Genomic DNA, 20,631 nt, shown 5'->3' on the forward strand with positions numbered 1-20,631 from the left:
CAGTATTTATATTAGATAAGACACCAAAGCTGAAGGTGGCAAGCAAATCCAGCAGTCCAGTCACCGGGGGTGGGGGGAAGTATGGAGGGATTGAGAAAAAAAGAAAAGAAAAAAAAAACCAACTCATGGATACAGACAACAGTGTGGTGATCGCCAGGGGAAGGTGAGAGATGGAGGCGGGTACTGAGGTGATAAATGGTGATGGACAGAAACTTGACTTGGGGTGGTGAACACACAGCACGGTGTACAGATAATGTGTTATAGAATTGTGCACCTGAAACTTGTATAATTTTGTTAACCAGTGTCACCCCAATAAACTCAGTAAAAAGGGGAAAAAAGAAGGAAGAGATAATTTGATCATGTAAATCTCTCTAAGGCATAGTTATTTGGTGCAAAAATAAAACCATATAACTGATGGTGAATATCAATGGTCAAATATCTAACAGGTGGGCCACCAACTGTGTGGTACAGTAAGAATATGGTGGGCTTCGGTGTAAGATGTGCTAACCTCACAGACACGGGGTTAAGAAGGTAGCAGATCAGTTCGCGTGGAGCCATGTATTACAAAAAACATGAATGAATTTTAGGGACTATAAAGAATTTCATTTCCTACAAGTAAGCTACACCCTGAGGTGGAAATTGCATAGCATAATTTCAAAGGCAAGAGGGCCAGCTCCCAGGTACTTGCCAGAACTTAATCTCTGAAGAAGTGGAATGAATTACATGTATATATTCGTATGTGAATGTCTGAGCAAGTGTGTATCAACATTTCCGCCATGATTTTGCTTGCAGCCTCACATCAAATGCTCTTGCTAAAATTAGCTTCAAACAATAATTTTACAGCCATTGTTGTTTTCAATTAATTATAAGAGAAAACATTCTGCTATTTAAACCCACACAACTGACCCACAGCCCATTCTGAAAGTACTCGTATAGACCTCTTCATCTCTTTGGTTTTTAATGTTCTAGTCTGTTAAATATACATACTGTCAAATATAAATGCAAACTTCACACTTAAATAAGTAATTACAATATTTAGGCTATCACCTCATAAATCTGAAAATCTTACAATTGGATGATACTTGAGAACCGACGTGTTAGCTGTCTCTCCGGTTGGCTGTCTGGCTTGATCAATTCTAACAACGGGGGAGAGTCCCTCTCTACTAGTCCATTACACTGAGCCTCCTAATACTGGACAGATGATCTGGACTCAAATCTGCAAAACTATAACAGTGGTTGCCATCGATATGCTAAGCACAGTGCTAAATGTTTCACATGACCCTCTCTATCAATCTCCACAGGAACCCTGTAAAGCTGAGATGAAAGATTGCTATAGAGGTTCCCGAGGAAATATAATGAGTTCAATGTTTTTTAAAATACTGACATTGATGTGTCTATGGGATATTTCAGGGGAAATCCCTTACTGGCAGTAAGAGATAGAGATATGAAGGATAACAAAAGAATTGGGAAAGTAAGTAGATGTGAGTCACTGGTGCTAAAGTGAATGTTAAATTCAAGGAAACAGATCGGAACACTCATGGATACTGGGAAAAGCCATAGCCTTCAAAGTGTGGTCCACAGACTGCCAGGAACCTTGATCAGAAGCCCAAGATGCTATCGGAATTTTTGACATCTTAAAAGTAAAATTTAAGAATACTGCTGGAATGGGGGTCCGGTCAAGATGGCAGAGTAGGTGTGTGTCTGCTATACTTACCTCCTCTCATATGGCGATTAAGAATCTGAGGGATATCTCAGCTGCCGAGGTCCCCCCAATACCTAACATAAATCCTCCCCCGTAACCATAATACTGAAATAAACACAAACATTTTACCCTAACCCTAATGCTAATTCTAAACTAAGCTGTAATCCTAACTCTACCTTTAAACCTAAGCCTAACCCTAATCCTAACAGCAACCCATGACCCAAAATTTAAAGCTAACCCTAAACCTAATGCTGAACTCACCACGAACACTAAAACTAACCCTTATCTGAAATCTAACTCTAAACCTAACCTCATAGCTAACCCAAACCCTAAACCGAATTCTAACCTAAACATAACACTAAACCAGGAGGAGTTCCAATCAACATGGTGGTAGGTAGGTAGACAGTGCACTCACCTCCTCCCATGACCACATAAAATTACAACTAAATGATAGAACAACCAACCTGGACAGCCACCTGAAAACTGGCTGAAGAGAAGCCCTGTCACTAAAGGATATAAAGAAGCAACCACATTGAGACTGATAGGAGGGGCGGAGATGTGGAACAGGCTGGCTGGACACCCACGGGTGGCAGTTGAAAATCCGGAGGGATATTTCAGCTGCAGAGGTACTCCCTGAGGAGTGAGGGGTCTCAGCTACACACCAGGCTTCCCAGCATGAAACACCAGTGCTGGGAAGAGGAGCCCACTTAACAACTCGGTGAGTGTTAGAAGCACAGGCATCTTCTTAAAGGGCCCACCCATGCAAAAAAATTCTTGCTGGCAGGCACTCACCTTGGGCGCTGGTGGAGAGACAGCAGCTTCGGGGGGCTCCAGAGACATACAGGGAGAAACTGAGTTGTGTGGTGGCACTGCCGCCACGGTCCCTGTGCTGAGTCCTCCTCCCATAAAGCCAAATCTGTATCTGCATTAACCTGCTGAAGTCCACTCGTTCCACCCTGACAACTCCCTGAGACCTTGCCCTGCCCAACTTGCACAAGCCCTAAGGCTCTTTCAACAGCAGCCGCCCTGAGTCCACATGGCAGTCTTTCTTTAAAAACTCTCGAGGAATTCTTATCACACTCCAGGGGCGCCAGAGACATACAGAGAGAAAGTGAGTTGTGTGGTTTTAGGGGAAGGGCTGAAGGACAGCTACCATTGTCCCTGTGTTGAGCCCTCCCCTCACTTGGCCAAATCTGAATCTGTATTAGCCTGGTGAACTCCACCAGCTCCACCCTGATGACTTCCTGAGAGCCACCCCCACCCCCACCATCCACAAAGGTCCACAGGCCTAGGGCGGAGGGTGGCTAGCCCATTGAGACTTTTTTTAAAAAATATATTTTATTGATTTTTTACAGAGAGGAAGAGAGAGGGATAGAGAGTTAGAAACATCGATGAGAGAGAAACATCGATCAGTTGCCTCTTGCACACCCCCTACTGGGGATGTGCCCGCAACCAAGGTACATGCCCTTGACCGGAATTGAACCTGGGACCCTTGAGTCCGCAGGCCGACGCTCTATCCACTGAGCCAAACCGGTTTCGGCCCCAGTGAGACTTTTGCTGAGCGTCCTCAGGGTCAGCACTGGTGCCAAATATGAATCTGTATTAACTTGGAGAACACACCACTCACCCCACCCTGGCGACTCCCTGAGACCCTGCCTCACCAAACTCACATATCACTGAAAGTTCTTTCAGCAGCTGAGCCTTAAAGGTAGCTGGCAGGCAGCGGCAGATCTCAGGGTGCCTTGGGACTTTTGCTGACCTGCCCTAGACCCAATACTGGTGGCAGCTGGCCTTGGTTCACAGTGTGACCTCTTGCATGTGCATCCAGATCCAATACAGACAGCCACCAACCACAGGTAGCCCCGGACCAATTACAGGCAGTGTCTAACCTTGACCTGCACTGGAGACCCTCACAAGAAGCCTTGGAACCAACACAGAGCACACCTAGTGGCTAGCTTCAGACCATAACGGAGCACTACCAGATTAGCTGCACAGGTGGCATGCCCAAAGAGTAGTCAGCAGGCACCACTGGGGCAAATCCTGCTCCCTGAGATCAACACTGCACAGCAGCATGTACATTGTGGTCATGGCCAATCTCCCTGCTAGTAAACCTGAGAGTCAATTGCACCTACTGAAGTCTCAATGGCAATCAAGTCTCAACTACAACAGGAAGGCACATACAACCCACACAAGGGATACTTCTGGGACACCTGGCTCAGGTGATCAGGGGAACTGTCCAATTTGGCCCCTCAGAACACATATTACATAAGGCCATCCCATGAAGACTGGAAGATGTAGCAGATGTATATAATACATAGAAACAAACACAAAGAGACAGCCAACATGGGGACACTAAGAAACATGTCACAAATAAAAGAACAAGGGAAATCTTCAGAAAAAGAGCTAAATGAAAGAGAGGCAAGCAATCTACCACATATAGAGTTTAAAACACTGGTTTTAAGGATGCTCAAGGAACTTAGTGAGAACTTCTACAAAGAGAGTAAGCATAAAAAAGAACATAGAAACCATAAAAAAGAACCAGTCAGAAATGAAGAATTTACTAGAAGGAATCAACAGCAGATTAGATGGAGCAGAGGATCAAATCAGTGATCTGGAAGTCAAGGTAGCAAAAAACACCCACCCAAACGAAGATATTTAAGGTACCTGTGGGACAATGTCAAGCATAAAAACATTTCCATCATAAGGGTACCAGAAGGCAGAGAGAAAGGCAAAGAATGGAGACCTTAATTGAAAAAATGACTAAAAACTTCCCTAACCTAATGAAGAAAATAGACATACAGGTCAAGGAAGTTGAGAGTCCCAAACAAGATGAAATGCAAAGAGGCACATACCAAGACACATCATAATTAAAATGGCACATATTAAAAGACAAAGACAGAATTTTAAAAGCAGCAAAGGAAAGAGAGTTACCTACAAGGGAACTCCCAGAAATTGACTGTCAGACAATTTCTCAACAAAAACATGGCATGCCAGAAGGGGTTGGCTCGAAATATTCAAAGTGGTGAAAAGTAAGAACCTACAACCAGACTACTCTACACAGAAAGACTATCATTCTAAAATTGAAAGAGAGATAAAGAGATTCCCAGACAAGAAAAAGCTAACAGAGTTAATCACCACCAAACCAGTATTATATGAAATGTTAAAGGTCTTTAGAAAAAAAAAGATAAAAAATATGAACAATAAAATGGCAATAATACATATGTATCAACAATTGACTCTAATAAAACAAAATAAACAAACCAGCAGAACAGAAACAGATTCACAGATATAGAGAACATTTTGATGGCTTCCAGATGAGAGGGGTGTTGGGGGAATGGGTGAAAAAAGTGAAGTGATTAAGAAGTACAATTTGGTTGTTACAGAATAGTCATGGGGATGTAAAGTACAGCATAGGGAATACAGTCAATAATATTCTAACAACCATGTACGGTGAGAGATGGGTGCAAGAGTTATCGGGATGATCACTTAGTAAGTTATGTAATGTCTAATCACTGGGGTGTACACCTGAAACTAATATTAAAATCTATGTCAACTGTAATTGATAAATAAAAAATGATTTAAAATTTAAAAAATTAATACTTTCGTAGTATTAAGTAATCCTATACAATACTGGGAACAAATATACTATCAAATCATTTGTTGTTTTTCTGAGATTCAAATTATAAAAAATAAAGAAAGAAACAAGAACAATCACATACAAACAACCTAACCTTACACCTAAAGGAACTAGAAAAAGAGTAACAAACAGAACCCAAAGTGAATAGAAGGAAGGAAATAATAAAAACCAGGGTGGAAATAAACAAAATAGAGCCTAAAAAAAAAAAAAAAAAAAAAAAAGATTAGTGAAACCAAGAGCTGGTTCTTTGAAAACCTTTAACAATACTCATTAAGAAAAAAGAGAGGACCCAAATAAATAAAACCAGAAAACTTAGGCAGTGAACTCTCTGACATTGTTCTTAGTAATATTTTTTTCTGATATATCTCCTTGGGAAACAAATGGAAAAAAAATAAACAAACGGAACTCACAGCAAAAGAAACAAAACAAATAACAAAATGAAAAAAAAATCTACTGAATGGAAAAAGATATTTGCCAATGATTCATCCGATAAGGGGTTTATATCCAAAATTTTTAAAAAACTCATACACCTTAACACCAAAAAAACAGACTACCCAGTTTAAAAAATGGGCAGAGGATATGATAGACATTTCTCCAAAGAGGACACACAGATGACAAATAGACATATGAAACGATGCTCAACGTCACTAACCAGAGAAATTAAATTAAAACCACAATGAACTATCACCTCACACATGTCAGAATTGCTATCATCTATAAATCAACAATGAGCAAACGTTGGTGAGGATGTGAAGGAAAGGGAACCCTCCTACTCTACTGGTGGGATTGCAAATTGGTGCAGCCACTATGGAAAACAGTATGGAGGTTCCTTAAAAATAGAATTACCTATGACCCATCAATTACACTTACTTGATATATATATCTGAAAAAATCCAAAACACTAATTAAATTCAACACTAATACCCCTATGTTCATTGCAGCAGTATTTACAATAGCCAAGATATGGAAGCAATCCTAGTGCCCATCAATAGATATTGGATAAAGAAGATATGATACATTTATACAATAGAATAAATTGTATAAATGTATCATACTACTCAGCCATAAAAAAAAGAATGAAGTTTTACCATTTGTGACAACATGGATTGACCTTATTAGGCTAAGTAAAATAAGTCAGAGAAAAACAATACCATATGACTTCACTTATATGTAGACTCCAAAGAACATAATAAATCAACAAACAAAACAGAAACAGAATCATAGTTACAGAGAACAGACTGCTGGTTGTCAGAGGAGAGGGGATTAGGGAGATTGGGTGAAAAAGGTGAAGAGATTAAGTACAGATTGGTAGTTACTAAATAGTCATGGAGATGTAAAGTACAGTATAGGGAATATAGTCAATAATATTGTAATAACTAGGTATGGTGCCAAATGACTACTAGAATTATCGACAGATCACTTCATAAATTACATAATCATCTGACCACTATGCTATACACCTGAAACTAATATAAAATAATATTGAATGTCAACTCTAATTGAACATTTTTTGAAAAAAATAAAAATTCTGGAAGAAAATGGGAAAGAGGGTCAAGGATGAACCATGGGGACCCTAAAGGCATTGGAGAGAGCCAATAAGTGAAAATAAGAAAGTGGAAAGGTAATAAAACAGCTGTAATGAAAAAGCCAAGAGAGCAGAATAAATGGCATGATTCCATATTTTAGAGGATGCACATTACCTGCTATAATACCATCCATCTGCTCCAACGCCGCAGCCAACATGTCACTTGCATCACTCATCATTTTGTTATTTGTGAAGGGCAAATTCCAACCTGGATCTGAAAAAATAATGATGTTATCATTACATCCTTTAAATGACTCATGCTTCCTGGCAGGTTTGATAATTCAACTTCAAATGATAACTCCACCTGGCAGGCAAATAGGGAGAATTTGTGAAGTAGTAGACCTGAATTAATTGAAACATTTAACGAGCTGCGGCCAACCGTCGCTTACTACACTGCGAGACCACTGCTATACCTGTATCAGTTAATGAAACAAGATTCCGTTCTTGCACTCAAGGTGTTTCAAGTGCAGAATGCTTTCCATGCCGCACTCTACAGAGCTCTAGGTCTCCATGAGGGGTACCAGGCCTGGCTGTGGAGCCTTGCTCGGGGCCCTGAGGAATGCTGGGTAGACCAGAGCTTTCTCCCTCCCTGTTCCAGCCAAAACCAATCTCTACTCTCTTAATGTTGCCCCCCTTTTTTCTGTATAAGGATTACCATAAGACTTGTATAAGAAAATGGTTCTCATTGTGTGCGTATATAGTAAACACACACAAATCAACTGCTATTGTTTAATGTAACAATAGCTACCATGCATCAAGTGTCTACAATGGTCCCTATACATTTACATAAATTATCCACAATCCTTAATCATAACAGCAACCCTATAAAATGGATACATTCATCTTCGTTTTACAAATGAAATCAAAGATGTTTGTTGATTTTTTTGCAAGGAAACATGCCAAGTAAATATAGCAAAGACCAATTTTTAGCCTAGGTCTGATTTCCAACAATATTATAATTTCTTATCTGATTCTCTAGCTGAAAGATAGGTTTACGCTGAAATTGTCACTGGCTACTCACTCTTTTACCTATTCAAAAAATTGACTGAACGTATAGCCTTGCAAGAAATTTGGTCAAAGCAGGAAAAAGTCAAATTATATGTTTTTCAATATTAATTAATGCATTTCAGGTACCAGACAACTTTTCCCAATAGGCCTAAATAAGGCTTCTGCGACTTTGCAGATGGGAAATGAAGGGTATGCTGCTTAATAGAAACCTTTGCCCTTTGTTTCTAAGCAGCCAGATCTCACTTACCACTTTATTTTTTATAAACACACTTACAGTTCTGATAAAAAGCTTGTTGGATCACTTCTTATGTACATTCATTTTAATAATAAGCCATCTAATCATTGTGAAATATTACTTTGTTTTTATAGTTTTTATAGATTTCATCTAAGAGTTTCCCAGAACTTTACTTACCTCAGAAGGTATAAAATATCTCTACCATGTTATGTGGAAATACTACAGCACGAAAATACCCAAGGCGTGCATTCACAGTTACCAGAATTCAGGTGGTTAACAAGCCAGGTTATGAGCCTCGGTAGTTCTCAAAAACTTGCTTGCACATTCAGCTAATCCAGCGAGGTGGGGCACAGATTTAATAATCGCACTTCAGGCTGGAAAACTTAAAACGCGAAAACTGAGAACATAAAGGATTAAGCCGAATGGCCTTCAGTCCTATACTTTCATATAATTAAGTGGCTTGCATTACCTTCATTGTAAAAGCGCTTCAAAGCGCTCTAGATATCATGAGATATATAGAAAGGAACACACGTCAGCTCAGCAATAAACATGGGAAATGCTAATAAAACAAAGTAATGCTCACAATGAAAAACTCTCACTGCCCCACCAATTTATAAAAACAAGGATTGATTTTCTTTGCTAGCAACTATGATTTGTGTAGGGCACGAAACACTTCCAAGTATGACAGGTAATTATCTACTTCTCTGTTCTGTCCAGAACCTCTTATACATGGAGGTATAAGAATCTAGGCCATAATTTTCAAAGCAGTAAAGAACCAATTTTTTTTAAAAAAAATTCCAATTCTTTAGAGACCAATCCTTTGTATAATAACATAAAACTATAATGACAATATTTCACTGTTAAAAAAACTTATAAATGTTTACTCTTGATCTCTATATTTATCACATAATATGCTACATGTAACAGTAAGGAGAGGACAGGCAGTAAAAATAATAAATATGCATGTAATATAGAAAAGGTGGGTGATAGCTAAAGAGTACAGGATTACATTTGTTGTTGTTGTTAATCCTCACCCGAGGATATTTTCCATTGATTTTTAGAGAGGGTGAAGGGATGGGGAGAGAGAGAGAGAGAGAGAGAGAGAGAGAGAGAGAGAAACATTAATGTGAGAGAGACACAGCCATTGGTTGCCTCCTGCATACTCCCCAACGGGGATCTAGCTTGCAACCAAGGTATGTGCCCTTGACCAGAATCGAACCCGGGACCCTTCAGTCCATGGGCCAACACTCTATCCACTGAGTCAAACCTGTTAGGGCAGGAATACTTTTAAGGGTGGTGAAAATGTAACCATCTTGACCTAATTCAATTTATAGAACAAAACACTTAAATGCAGAATATACTTTTCAAGTCCAAGTTATATTCACCATGATGGGCCATGTACACAAGGCCACAAAGTAAGTCTCAATAAATTCCAAATGGGCTTTAAAGGATTACAGAGAAGAATGAGAGCAGAAGCCTGAGGTGGTGAAACACTAACACTAAGAATAGAATTTCCATATATATTAAAACTCAGACTTGCCAATGGCCTGCGGTATTTTAGAGTCAGCCTAACTGAGTGAGCATCTGTGTTGATAAAGCTATGCCAATTGTCATGAATGGGTCAAAATATTGTCAAAAATAGAAAGGCTAAATAAAAAGCCTTCAGAAAATACTATACTCTTAAAAAGATTGTCCTATATCCTCAAAAACACGTCTGAGAGGAAGATTCTCCTGGGTGTTCTCACATACTTAATGCAATGGAATGTTATTCCAATACAATGAAATATTACTCCACAATAACAAAGACTGAACTGTTGATACATGCAACAGTATGTTGAGCAAAAGAAGCCAGACATAAATGACTATGTACTGTATGATTCCTTTTCTATGATATTCAAGGACGGGCAATCTACGGTGATAGAAAGTAGAACAATAGTTATCTGTAGGAAGTGGCAAATGATTAAAGGAGGTACTGGGGAACTTCCTGTTTAATGTGTCAATTGAGGTGTTGGTTACACAAGTTTATACATTTGTCAAATTCATCAAACTATACATTTAAGATGTGTGCATTTCAATATATGGAAATCTCATCTCAAATTTTAAAAACTAGGAATGAAGATGATCGTTAGAAATTTAAAATGAAATTGTACTTTAAAAAAGTTAACTAAATAAGTAAATGAATTTATATAATGGATGAAATGCATGGACTTAGAGTGACAATACATCACAAATCAAGGATAATGAATAATCCAAGTACAGATCTGAGGTCCAAAAATAAGAGACAGAATATCCAGGTCCCTCTGTTCTAATTCTTTGTTTACCCAGAGACCTGCTGATTATAATTTGGTCTTTTGGATGGACAGAACCATTTAGAAAATTAAAATTTCAACATCCATTGATTCTCAGAGAATAGCAAAAATGATTTCTGGATTCTAAATAACTAATATACGTATACTTCTTTGAATGACTTGCTGAAGGAAAAGGCACCAGAAAATACAACCACCACAACAAAGGAATTTGGTTTGAGTTAAAGGTCAGAGTTCAAACCTGAGAAAACCCTTACTTGTGTGATGTGAACAGACAAGACTAGCTCTGTTTGTATGAGTCCTCAATCTAGTGGTTTCCTATTCCCATGACTTAATTTAAAATAAGTTTAGAATAGTCTTAGAAAAGCAAGAACCTGGGAATAATATTCATATATTAGAGTAAGGGACAAAAAGAGACCCAACAGAAGCAAGTTTGGGGTATATTTCAAGCTTGGTTAGAACCCATTTAGAGCAGACTTGAATGGGGTAAAATACCAGGGAAAGTTCCAGCAATGGGTGTGGTGGCTAAAAGTTTGGCAGAAAAAACACAAGTTTTTGCAGAGTTGCTGACTAACTGATGTTTTAGGTCAGGCTAGCTGCCCAGTCTCTCTGTGAAGAAAGAAAGAAAGACAGGCTGTGTGGAAATTACAAAGTTTGTTTTAAACTCTGGTGAGAATGACATCTGTCCTAGCTTTCTTCTCAGCTTTCCTTAGGTAGAATGTTTAGGTTTGAAAGAGAACTTCTAATTTTGTGCCGTGAGATGGATACAATTCACTGAGATTAAGACACTTAAGAGAGAAAAAAATCTTTCATTGAAAGAGAGAATGTTCCATGCAGTGGAGGGGCGGGGTCCACGGTGGGGGGGGGGGGTGGGAAATAGGGAACACCTGTAATACGGTCAACAATAAAAAACAAACTTAAAAAAATAAACCAAAGTAATCCTTAACTAGACCAATAAGCTGATGGCATTTTGAAAAAAAGAAAAATGAAAGAGCATGTTTACATCCATTCCACTAGGCTGGTAAAGCGCCATATTATCATATGATCATTATAAAAACAATATATTTTCATATAAATCACCCACAGGTTTCTCACCAATTTTTCCCCAAAGATGCTCACTAGGGATGTTACATCAATTACACAATGGGTTCCAATGTATGCAGCAATACAATCTTAGGAAAGATAAAATGTCTTAAAAATGGGAAGACCAACAGGTAGTAGGAAGGACTATCAGTGGTTATCAAGCTATGGTTCCTGGACCAGCAGCAGCATCACCTGGGAGTTAGTTAGAATGTACATCCTTGGGCCGCACCAACCTGGGTTTTTCAAGCTGTTCATGTGATTCTAGAGCACACTCCATCACAGGACTAAAGAGGCCGTCTTTCCTCCTGGGACACACGCCCCACCCAGATGAGGTTGGAACTGGCTACCAAGGTAAACAAGGGCAGAGCTCCTCTCCGCAGCCCCCGCTTCTTACTTTTGATCCAAGAATCACAGCTCTGAAGAAGCAATTATGTTTTAACCTGAAAAATCCTCCCTTTAAACTTCCACTAAGTCCTTATGTCTGCAACATGTTAAGATTCTTAAGCAATCCTCCTTGCTTTCTGGTTGTCTGCTATGTATCTGTCATCACATACTTTCTCCTCCCCACTGTGTGAGTCCAAATCCTTTCACCTTCAATCTGCTCTAACATCCCAGGAAAATCAATTCAGAATCACGTGAAAAAGAAAACATGGTAAGAAGTGGAGATCAAGGGACAGGCCAAGTGCTGAAAACAAAAAGGATGGGGATGTTAGCAGCAGGGGTGATATCTAATATTATAGCACATTAGAAAATTTGCCAAACTGTAAAATAAGTAAAATATCCTATATAATAAAAGGCTAATATGCAAATTGTCTCCTTGGCCGGGAGTTCAACCGGGAGTTTGACCAGGGGGTGGGTCCGGCCAGCCAACTGCCTGTGGTCCCTCCCCCCAGCCAGTCCCACCTCTCAATCGACCCAATCAGGGCAGGCCAGCCAGACCCCACCTATGCACGAATTCGTGCACCAGGCCTCTAGTTGATGATATAACTATGAATTTGAACACTGACTATATTTGGTGATATTAAGGAATTATTTTAATTTTGAAGTTTTAATAGTTCTTTTTGTAAGAGCTCTTATTTTTGGAGATGATTAGTAAAATATTTATGAATGAAATAATATAATATGTGGAATTTGCTTTGAAATAATAAAGAGGGGAATAGGGTGAAGATATAGATGAAATAAGATTAGCCCTGATTTGAACATTGTTGAAGGTGAGTGATAAGTATATGGGGCAACATTATCCTATTCTACCTACATTTTCATATATTTGAGATTTTCCATAATAAAATATTACATTTTTCCATTCATATCTTTAGACAAGAGGATTTTCAAACACCCTTCATCATGATATGTTGTCTTAAATATTTCCATTTTTTCTATCATAACTTCAAGCATACCAAAGGCTCAGCAAATATTTACAAACCAAATAAGAAAATACTTGTTATATTAACCACCTGCATAAACACAAACACACTCAGAAAACAGAAGAGCCTCTCACAGAGAATTGTAAGGCAGACCATAAAAAAGGGGAGTATAAATGACTGTGTATTAGTAAAAGTTACTTCTCTTGCTCACTAACATAAAGAGCAACAAAAATGATGGGGCAAAGCTGGGAAGTACTAAAATAAATGAAGCAGCAAGGGAAGATAGGGGAAGATAAAAGGAAATGAGCTTTTCATCTGCATGCTATTAATATTTAGGAATGACAACCAGAAAGGAGTGGATACAAAGGTTCATACAATAAGCCAAGATCCTTTACTTTTTGAATAAGAGGATGTTGCTGGTATTTGAAAAACTGATATGTATTAAATATCAGTAAGTCTAAAGATACTGTGATAAATCGAAAGAATGCCCCATGTCTCCCTATCTAGTGTTGTTGGTGCTATGACTGCACCAAGTTTTAAATTTGCCTAAGGTAACTCAGGAAGTAAGATATGAGACCAAAACTCATCTTGTTCCCAAGCGTGCTTCTCACTGAGGTCAGTAGGTATTAATCACACAGCTCGTTTGCCCTGACTAGGATGACCCACCTCCAACAAGAGCCTTCATTTAACAGGATCTGTCTCCTTGATTAAGCTGTGAGCTCCGTGAAAACAGAGGCTGTTTGTGATCTCTGATCCCTTGACCTCATGTGGAGGACATCAAAGGCTTGCAGCGTGGTGCTCTGCTCCAAGGGCTACACACACACACACACACACACACACACACACACACACACACTTTTATGTCATAACTGTTCCAGCCCTCTCAGTCCCCGCTTTGGCCCACAGTGTGACCTCCCTCTTAACTGCATAAGCCAGAAACCTATCTCCTCATCTTAACTTTTAAGATAAATGTGGATAAATTTGATCATTGCTCTTACCCTTTCTATCTATAATCTCACAGGACGAATTTTTATACTGTTCAAGATTTTGTGTTACTTCAGAATGATGTGATTCCTAAGGGTTTGCAAACTTAGCTCCCAATATGGAGGAGTATCAGGGGGCCTGAGCAGGTTGTAACTTCTAATTTTTCAAACCACTCTAACTCTAACCCCCACCCATCTCTTCTTTGTTCTTAAAAAATCTATAGACTCCATCTGGCTCCTAGTATCCTACCCAAGTCTACCAATCCAGGCTTCGCTGGCTAAGAGGTAAGCAGTTCTGGGATGTGAGACCCAGACTGAAGTCAGGGGCACGGAGGGCAGGGGTACGGAATAGCTACTCCAGGCTCCGGAAAGGAGGGGAAGGACAAGTTGCCTATATAGAAGCAGCCTCTACAGGAGTGTTTTACAAGTCACGGGTCATGACCCTAAGATTAGAAGGAAGTGAAGTAAATTTAGTAGACTGCAATCTACATTCATTTAGCAAAATAGACAACATCAGTGTCTTACAGGAAGAAAAAAGGTTAAGTACTGTTCTGCAAAACTTTTGATTCGATTATATATACACATCTGCATGCAGTAAGTATGGAAGGCCTACCCTGTGCCAGGCACTAGAGATAGAACAGCGAAGACAACAAGCAAAAGAAAAGAAAACCATTTCTGCCTTGAGGTAGCTGACATCCCAGTGATTTCAGAATGTGCGCATTCATGTGGACGTGGATATATATGTATTGCAGCATCATACAGGGAAGTATATCTTACACTGGGTCAAAAGCACTTGAGAAAGGCTGCTCTAAAGTCATGCTATTTAAAATGTGGTCTGTGAGCTGGTGTTCGTCCACCCTCTGGTACTGGTCCACTATGTGATAAGTCCAGAAATTGAGAGTAAGTATTTAGAATACTTTATAGCAACCTGACCTTCCCGTGATATCCAGTTTTTCTGACCTAGCCATTTTTTTTAAATTGGGTTTTACAGAAAGAATCAACCCATGATAGACTGAAAAACAAAACAAGCCTGGCTGGCGTGGCGCAGTGGTTGCGTGTCGACCTATGATCCAGGAGGTCATGGTTCGATTCCTGGTCAGGGCACATGCCTAGGTTGTGGGCCAAATCCCCAGTGTGGGCCCAATCCCCAGTGTGGGATGTGCAGGAGGCAGCCGATTCATGATTCTCTCTCATCATCTATCTATCCATCCCTCCCTCCCTGCCTCCCTCCCTGCCTGCCTCCCTCTCTCCCTCCCTCCTTCTCCTTCCTCTCTTGAAATCAATAAAAAAGAAAAGAAAAGAAAAACAAAACAAAAAAACTGGCCCTTCAGCAGAGATGGCTGGAGAAGCACTGCTCGGGAGACCCCTGCATGTGTGTGTTGGGAATAAGTGTGTGCACAAGCACTGGGATTGGACACTGCAGCCACGGACCCTGGATGGAGAGAGAAGGGGCAACGCGGGGAGCGAGAGCGCCCCAAGAACTAGGGAGTGTGGTTCAGATTTGTTCTCTCTGCACACATGCCAAGTGATAGAAATAATGAAATGGCAAGGAGAAAACTGTTAGCACTGATACGGATGACATACCGTGAAATTCCGAAGAAGTGAAACAAAGATTTTTGGTTGTATAAAATTAACAGCAATGGCAGTCATATACACTGAGTGGCCAGATTATTATGATCTCTGAATGCATAATAATCTGGCCATTCAGTGTATATCCTATATAATAAAAGGCTAATATGCAAATTGTCCCCTCAACCAGGAGTTCGACCAGCAGGCAGGCCGGCCAACCGCCCATGTCCCCTCCCCTGGCCAGGCTGGCCGGACCCCACCTATGCACGAATTCATGCACCAGGCCTCTAATACACACACACACACACACACACACACACACACTGAGTGGCCAGATTATTATGCGTTCAGAGATCATAATAATCTGGCCACTCAGTGTATTTGAACTACTTATACATCTAATTACAATGCAGCACAGCACCCACACAGCACAATTTCTGGTCCACTTTGTTTCAATTACAGCAATAAGGGCTACATATTTTGCGCTAAATTTTCATCATTTGTCATTCATACAACATAGCCCAAAGCATGCGATATTTGAGTGGGAGAATCTTGCCAGCATACCAAATTGTCTGGGAAGAGTGAGAAAAAATGTGGGCGAGGGGACAGTTTTGTGGAGGAATAAGACTTTATAATGATTTTAAAAACGAAACTGTCTGTCTAGTGGGTAATTTCTGTTGCTTTCTCTTTCCACTGGGTGTTAGTTACACTCGTGGCTGTGCGATAAGTGGAATGCCAACGTTTTTTGCTTTTATAGCATATGTATTTCTGGCCACCATCAGCAGTAGAGATATGTTCTCAGCTGTTGCGGGGAGGGGGTGATAAAATAAAAGCCAGAGCCCTGAAATTATCCAGTTGAAAGTACAAAATACATCCTTAACATTGTTATTCACTATTAAAGTCTTAAAAGACATGGAAATTCTGTACAATTAATGAGTACAGACCCAGGTAATAATGGGTAACAATGCTTTTCAAGTCATTTATATTTCAGTTCTGAATGGCTGGCACTGGCTGCAGGAGATGTGCTTAAGGGAAAGATGATGAGAACCAGAAAACAAGGCCAAAAATTATTTCCCAACCCAGGCAGTAGCAAACTGCAGCCCATAGGCCAAATCTGGCTCACTGCCTGTTTTTGGAAATAAAGTTTCATTAGAAGAAAGTCACAGTCATTTGTTATCATCAGTGGCTGCTTTCACGCTATTTGCAGATTTGAGTAGTTATAACCCTCAAAGCCCAAAATGTTTACTATCTGGCCCTTGGCAGAAAAAGTTTGCCAACCCCTGTCCCAACCCATCCCATAGCCTCTCCAAGTACACAGACCCCTCTCCTATTCGCTTATTTACCCCGACTAAACATTTCTTGAGTATCTATTATACACCAGGCACTATTCTAAGGATATAGCAGGAAAGAAAAAGAAAAAGAGAAAGAAAATTAAAAGTTGTTGCTCTAAAGTCAAGAAACCATAAATAAGTAACTATATATATTTAAATATACAGTAGGTGAGCTGGTGATACAGAATATGGGAAAACAAAGCAAGGACATCTCAGGATGCCTCCAGTCCTACCTTCTGTTAAAAAGTAATTTAGTATTAAAGGTGTATTTTTCCTTATGAAACCTATTGCTATGTCTTGCTTCAGCTGTACCAAGCACTGCTAGAGAAAGTGGGGTTGGCTCCACTTCAAATGCCTGATATCTAACTTCAACCTTGACTGAGCACTTAATGTTACTCAACAATCCTTTTATTCATCATTAGTTTCCTCCCTATCACATTCCTCATAATGGCTGTCTCCAAAAATTCCTATAAAACACTCCCCTAATGTACTCCTATTCGTGCAGACCCTTAATCTCAGTAGATTATTTCTTAGCCTGCCATACAGAGAATCCTGAGAACGCTCCTCTAGCTAAAATTTCTATGTACACTTACTTGCCTATTCCAGGATCACAGTCTTCTGTCAAGGGAAAACTTTTCATCCTTGTTCTTGATCTCATCCCAACCTTTTAAACAATGACGCCCTCATTCTTTTATATCTTCAATCACACACTAATCCTCAGTTTCCTTCTCTTCCATGAATAATATGTTGAAAATCTTTTGGCCCTAAAATTCCCAGCCAAAAACAACTCCCAAATCCTTCTCTTCACCCTTTGTAAGTTAACAGATCTAGCTCTGACTCTTCACAATTACACCTTAAAACGAGTGATCCTCACATACTTTCTCCTGATCCCTACTGCAATTTGGGATATCCTATCACCAAAAAAAGTCATCAAAGATCATCATCACTTGAAGAGGTCACATGGCTGCAAAGTGGCAGAGAAGAGATTCAAACAAAAACAGAACTATAACACCCTAAATGTGCATCAATGGGGTTTTCAATGGGGAATTGAATCCATAATATTTTGTAAATAAGGCCAAAAAATTGAATTGAAACAATTCCTCTAGGCAACAAAACAAACAAGTGGGACTACACTAACAAAAAAAGGAAGAAAAAAAAAGGTTTTGCAAAGCAAAAGAAACAATCAATAAAATGAAAAAGCAACCGATGGAATGGAAGAAAGTATTTGCAAATTATATATCTGATAAAAGGGTTAGTATCCAAAATACATTTTAAAAATACTCATATACCTCAATAGCAAATAAACAACTTGATCAAAAAATGGGCAGAGGATCTCAATAGGCATTTTTTAAAGAAGACATATGGGTGACCAACTCATACCTGAAAGGATGCCAACATCACTAATCATCAGGGAAATGCAAATGAAAACCACAATGTGCTATCATCTCATACCTGTGAAAATAACTTATCAAAAGACGAAAAGTAACATGTTGGTGAGGTTATAGAGAAAAGAGGACCCTTGTGCTCTGTTGGTGGAAATGCAAATGATACAGCCACCATGAAAAACAGAATAGAGGTTCCTCAAAAAATTAAAAATAGAATTACATATGATCCAGCAATTCCATTTCTGGATATTTATCTGAAAACAACAAAAACACTAACTCCAAAGATATATGCACCTCTGTGTTCATCACAGCACTATTTACAATAGCTAATAAATGAGAACAACCTGCAATGGAATATTATTTTGCCATAAACAGAATTAAATTTTGTCATTTATAACAACATCAGTGGACACTGAGGGCACTATGCTAAGTGAAATAAGACAGACAAAGACAAATACCATATGTTCTCATTTATATGTGGAATCTAAACAAACAAATAAAAACAGGCTCATAGATATAGAGAATAGACTGGCGGTTGCCAGAGGTGGGGGGCAGGGGAAGGAGAGGAATGATGATGGCAAGATGGGTAAAGAAGGTCAAAAGGTACTTCTAGTTATAAAAGAAATAAGTCCTGGAGATGTAATATACATCATGTGACTATAGTTAAGAATACTGTATTACATATTTGAAAGTCATTAACAGAGTAAAACTTTAAAGTTTTTTCTTTTTAAAAAAATTATTTATTGTTCAAAGTATTACTAAAGTTTTCATCACAAGAAAAAATATATACAAATATCAAATCATTAGGTTGTACACTTGAAACTAATAAAATGTTGTATGTCAATTTTATCTAAAAAGAAGGAGGTGAAAAACAAATGGTTCTGAAACAAAGATAGATAGCCATTGATCAGAGTATAAGAAAAATTCCATAGAATATTAGTACAGTACAAGAGTGACAAAAATCCCGATGTCCTCCCTCAATTTTTACCCTATAAGTCAGAGCACAGGATTGTAACCTTTTCTTTGTAATTATTTTACTAGGTGTACCGGTTAATAATGCGGATTTTGTAATCAAAGAAAACATGATAATTTCAAGAGAAACATCAAAAGTGCTTTATTCAAAGTAATGTCCATCGCTAGCTACACATTTCTCCATCTTTCAGGTAATTTGTGGATACCGTCCCAATAGAACTTTTCTTGTTTTGAGGCAAACCATTCAGAGACCCAATTTTCCACTTCTTCGTATGTTTTGAAGTGCTGCTCAGAAAGTGCATGTGCCATCTATCGGAACAAGTGGTAATCTGAAGGAACAAGGTCTGGTGAATACGGCGGGTGGGTTAATACTTCCCAGGCAAGATCTTCTAACGTGTCTTTAACTGGTTTGAAGTGTGTGATGGTGCATCATCATGAAGCAAAATTACTTTGTCCCGTCTTCTGGAACATTCTGGTCGTTTCACGATCAAAGCGTGGTTCAAATTGATTACTTGTTGTCGGTAGTGATCAGTATTAATGGTTTCACCTGGTTTTAGAAGCTCATAATACACCACACCTTCCTGATCCCACCAAACGCAGAGCACTGTCTTCTTTCCCAAGCGATTTGGCCTTGCAGTCGATGTTGATGGTTGACCTGGATCAACCCATGATTTTGTGCGTTTGGGATTCTCAAAATAAATCCACTTTTCATCAGCAGTCACAATTCGATGCAAAAAAAAGACTTTCTTTTGTGCCACTGAAGCAACATTTTACTGATGACTTTTCGGTTTTCCTTGTTCAGTTGATGTGGCACCCATTTTCCTTCCTTTAAAAATCATTCCCATTTCTTGTAAACGATCGAAAATTGTTTGCTGAGCAACGTTTAATCTTTCTGCAAGTTTTTTTTTTTTTAGTTTGATGCGCATCTTCATCCAATAATGCTTGTAATTATTGGTCTTCAAACTTCTTCAGTTGACCTGGATGTTCTTTGTCTTTCACATCGAAATCATCACTGTTAAAGCGTTTAAACCAGCATTCACAAGTATCTTGAGATGGAGCATGTTCACCATAAGCTTCCCGAAGTATTCAGCAGCACTTTTCTTCAAAATAAAGTAATGAATTAAAACTTCCCACAAATGCTCTTTTTTTTGGCATGAAATTCGACATTTTTAAGTGTAAAAATATCTATGATGTTAACACTGTCAGCAAATTTGACATATGAAGTTTTGAAGCTTGTTGTCAATACAACAAAATAGCATACATATCAAATTGCATATATATCAACATATGTGTAACTCCATCTATTGAAAAAAAATCCGCCTTATTAACCAGTAGACCTAGTACTTATTTAAAAATTATAGATGACATACAATATTACATTAGTTTCAGGTGCACAACATAAGTGATTTGACATTTATATACCTTACAAGTGATTCCATGATAAGTCTAGAAACTTTCACTGTACAAAGTT

General features: G+C 38.9%; 1 protein-coding gene across 8 annotated transcripts in view; it reads right to left on the reverse strand.

The window, feature by feature from the left end:
* The window catches only part of PPFIBP1 (PPFIA binding protein 1), a 164,327-nt gene that overhangs the window by 53,209 nt on the left and 90,487 nt on the right, over positions 1–20,631 (reverse strand). For all 8 annotated transcript variants that reach the window (XM_008140513.3, XM_054719192.1, XM_054719193.1 and 5 more), the window contains one exon: positions 7,040–7,138. In XM_008140513.3, coding sequence (XP_008138735.2) covers positions 7,040–7,103 — 64 coding nt within the window. In that variant the 5' untranslated portion in view covers positions 7,104–7,138. The remainder of the gene's footprint in view (positions 1–7,039; positions 7,139–20,631) is intronic.

The sequence above is a fragment of the Eptesicus fuscus genome, chromosome 7 (assembly GCF_027574615.1).
Source record: "Eptesicus fuscus isolate TK198812 chromosome 7, DD_ASM_mEF_20220401, whole genome shotgun sequence".
Taxonomy (NCBI): Eukaryota; Metazoa; Chordata; class Mammalia; order Chiroptera; family Vespertilionidae; genus Eptesicus; species Eptesicus fuscus.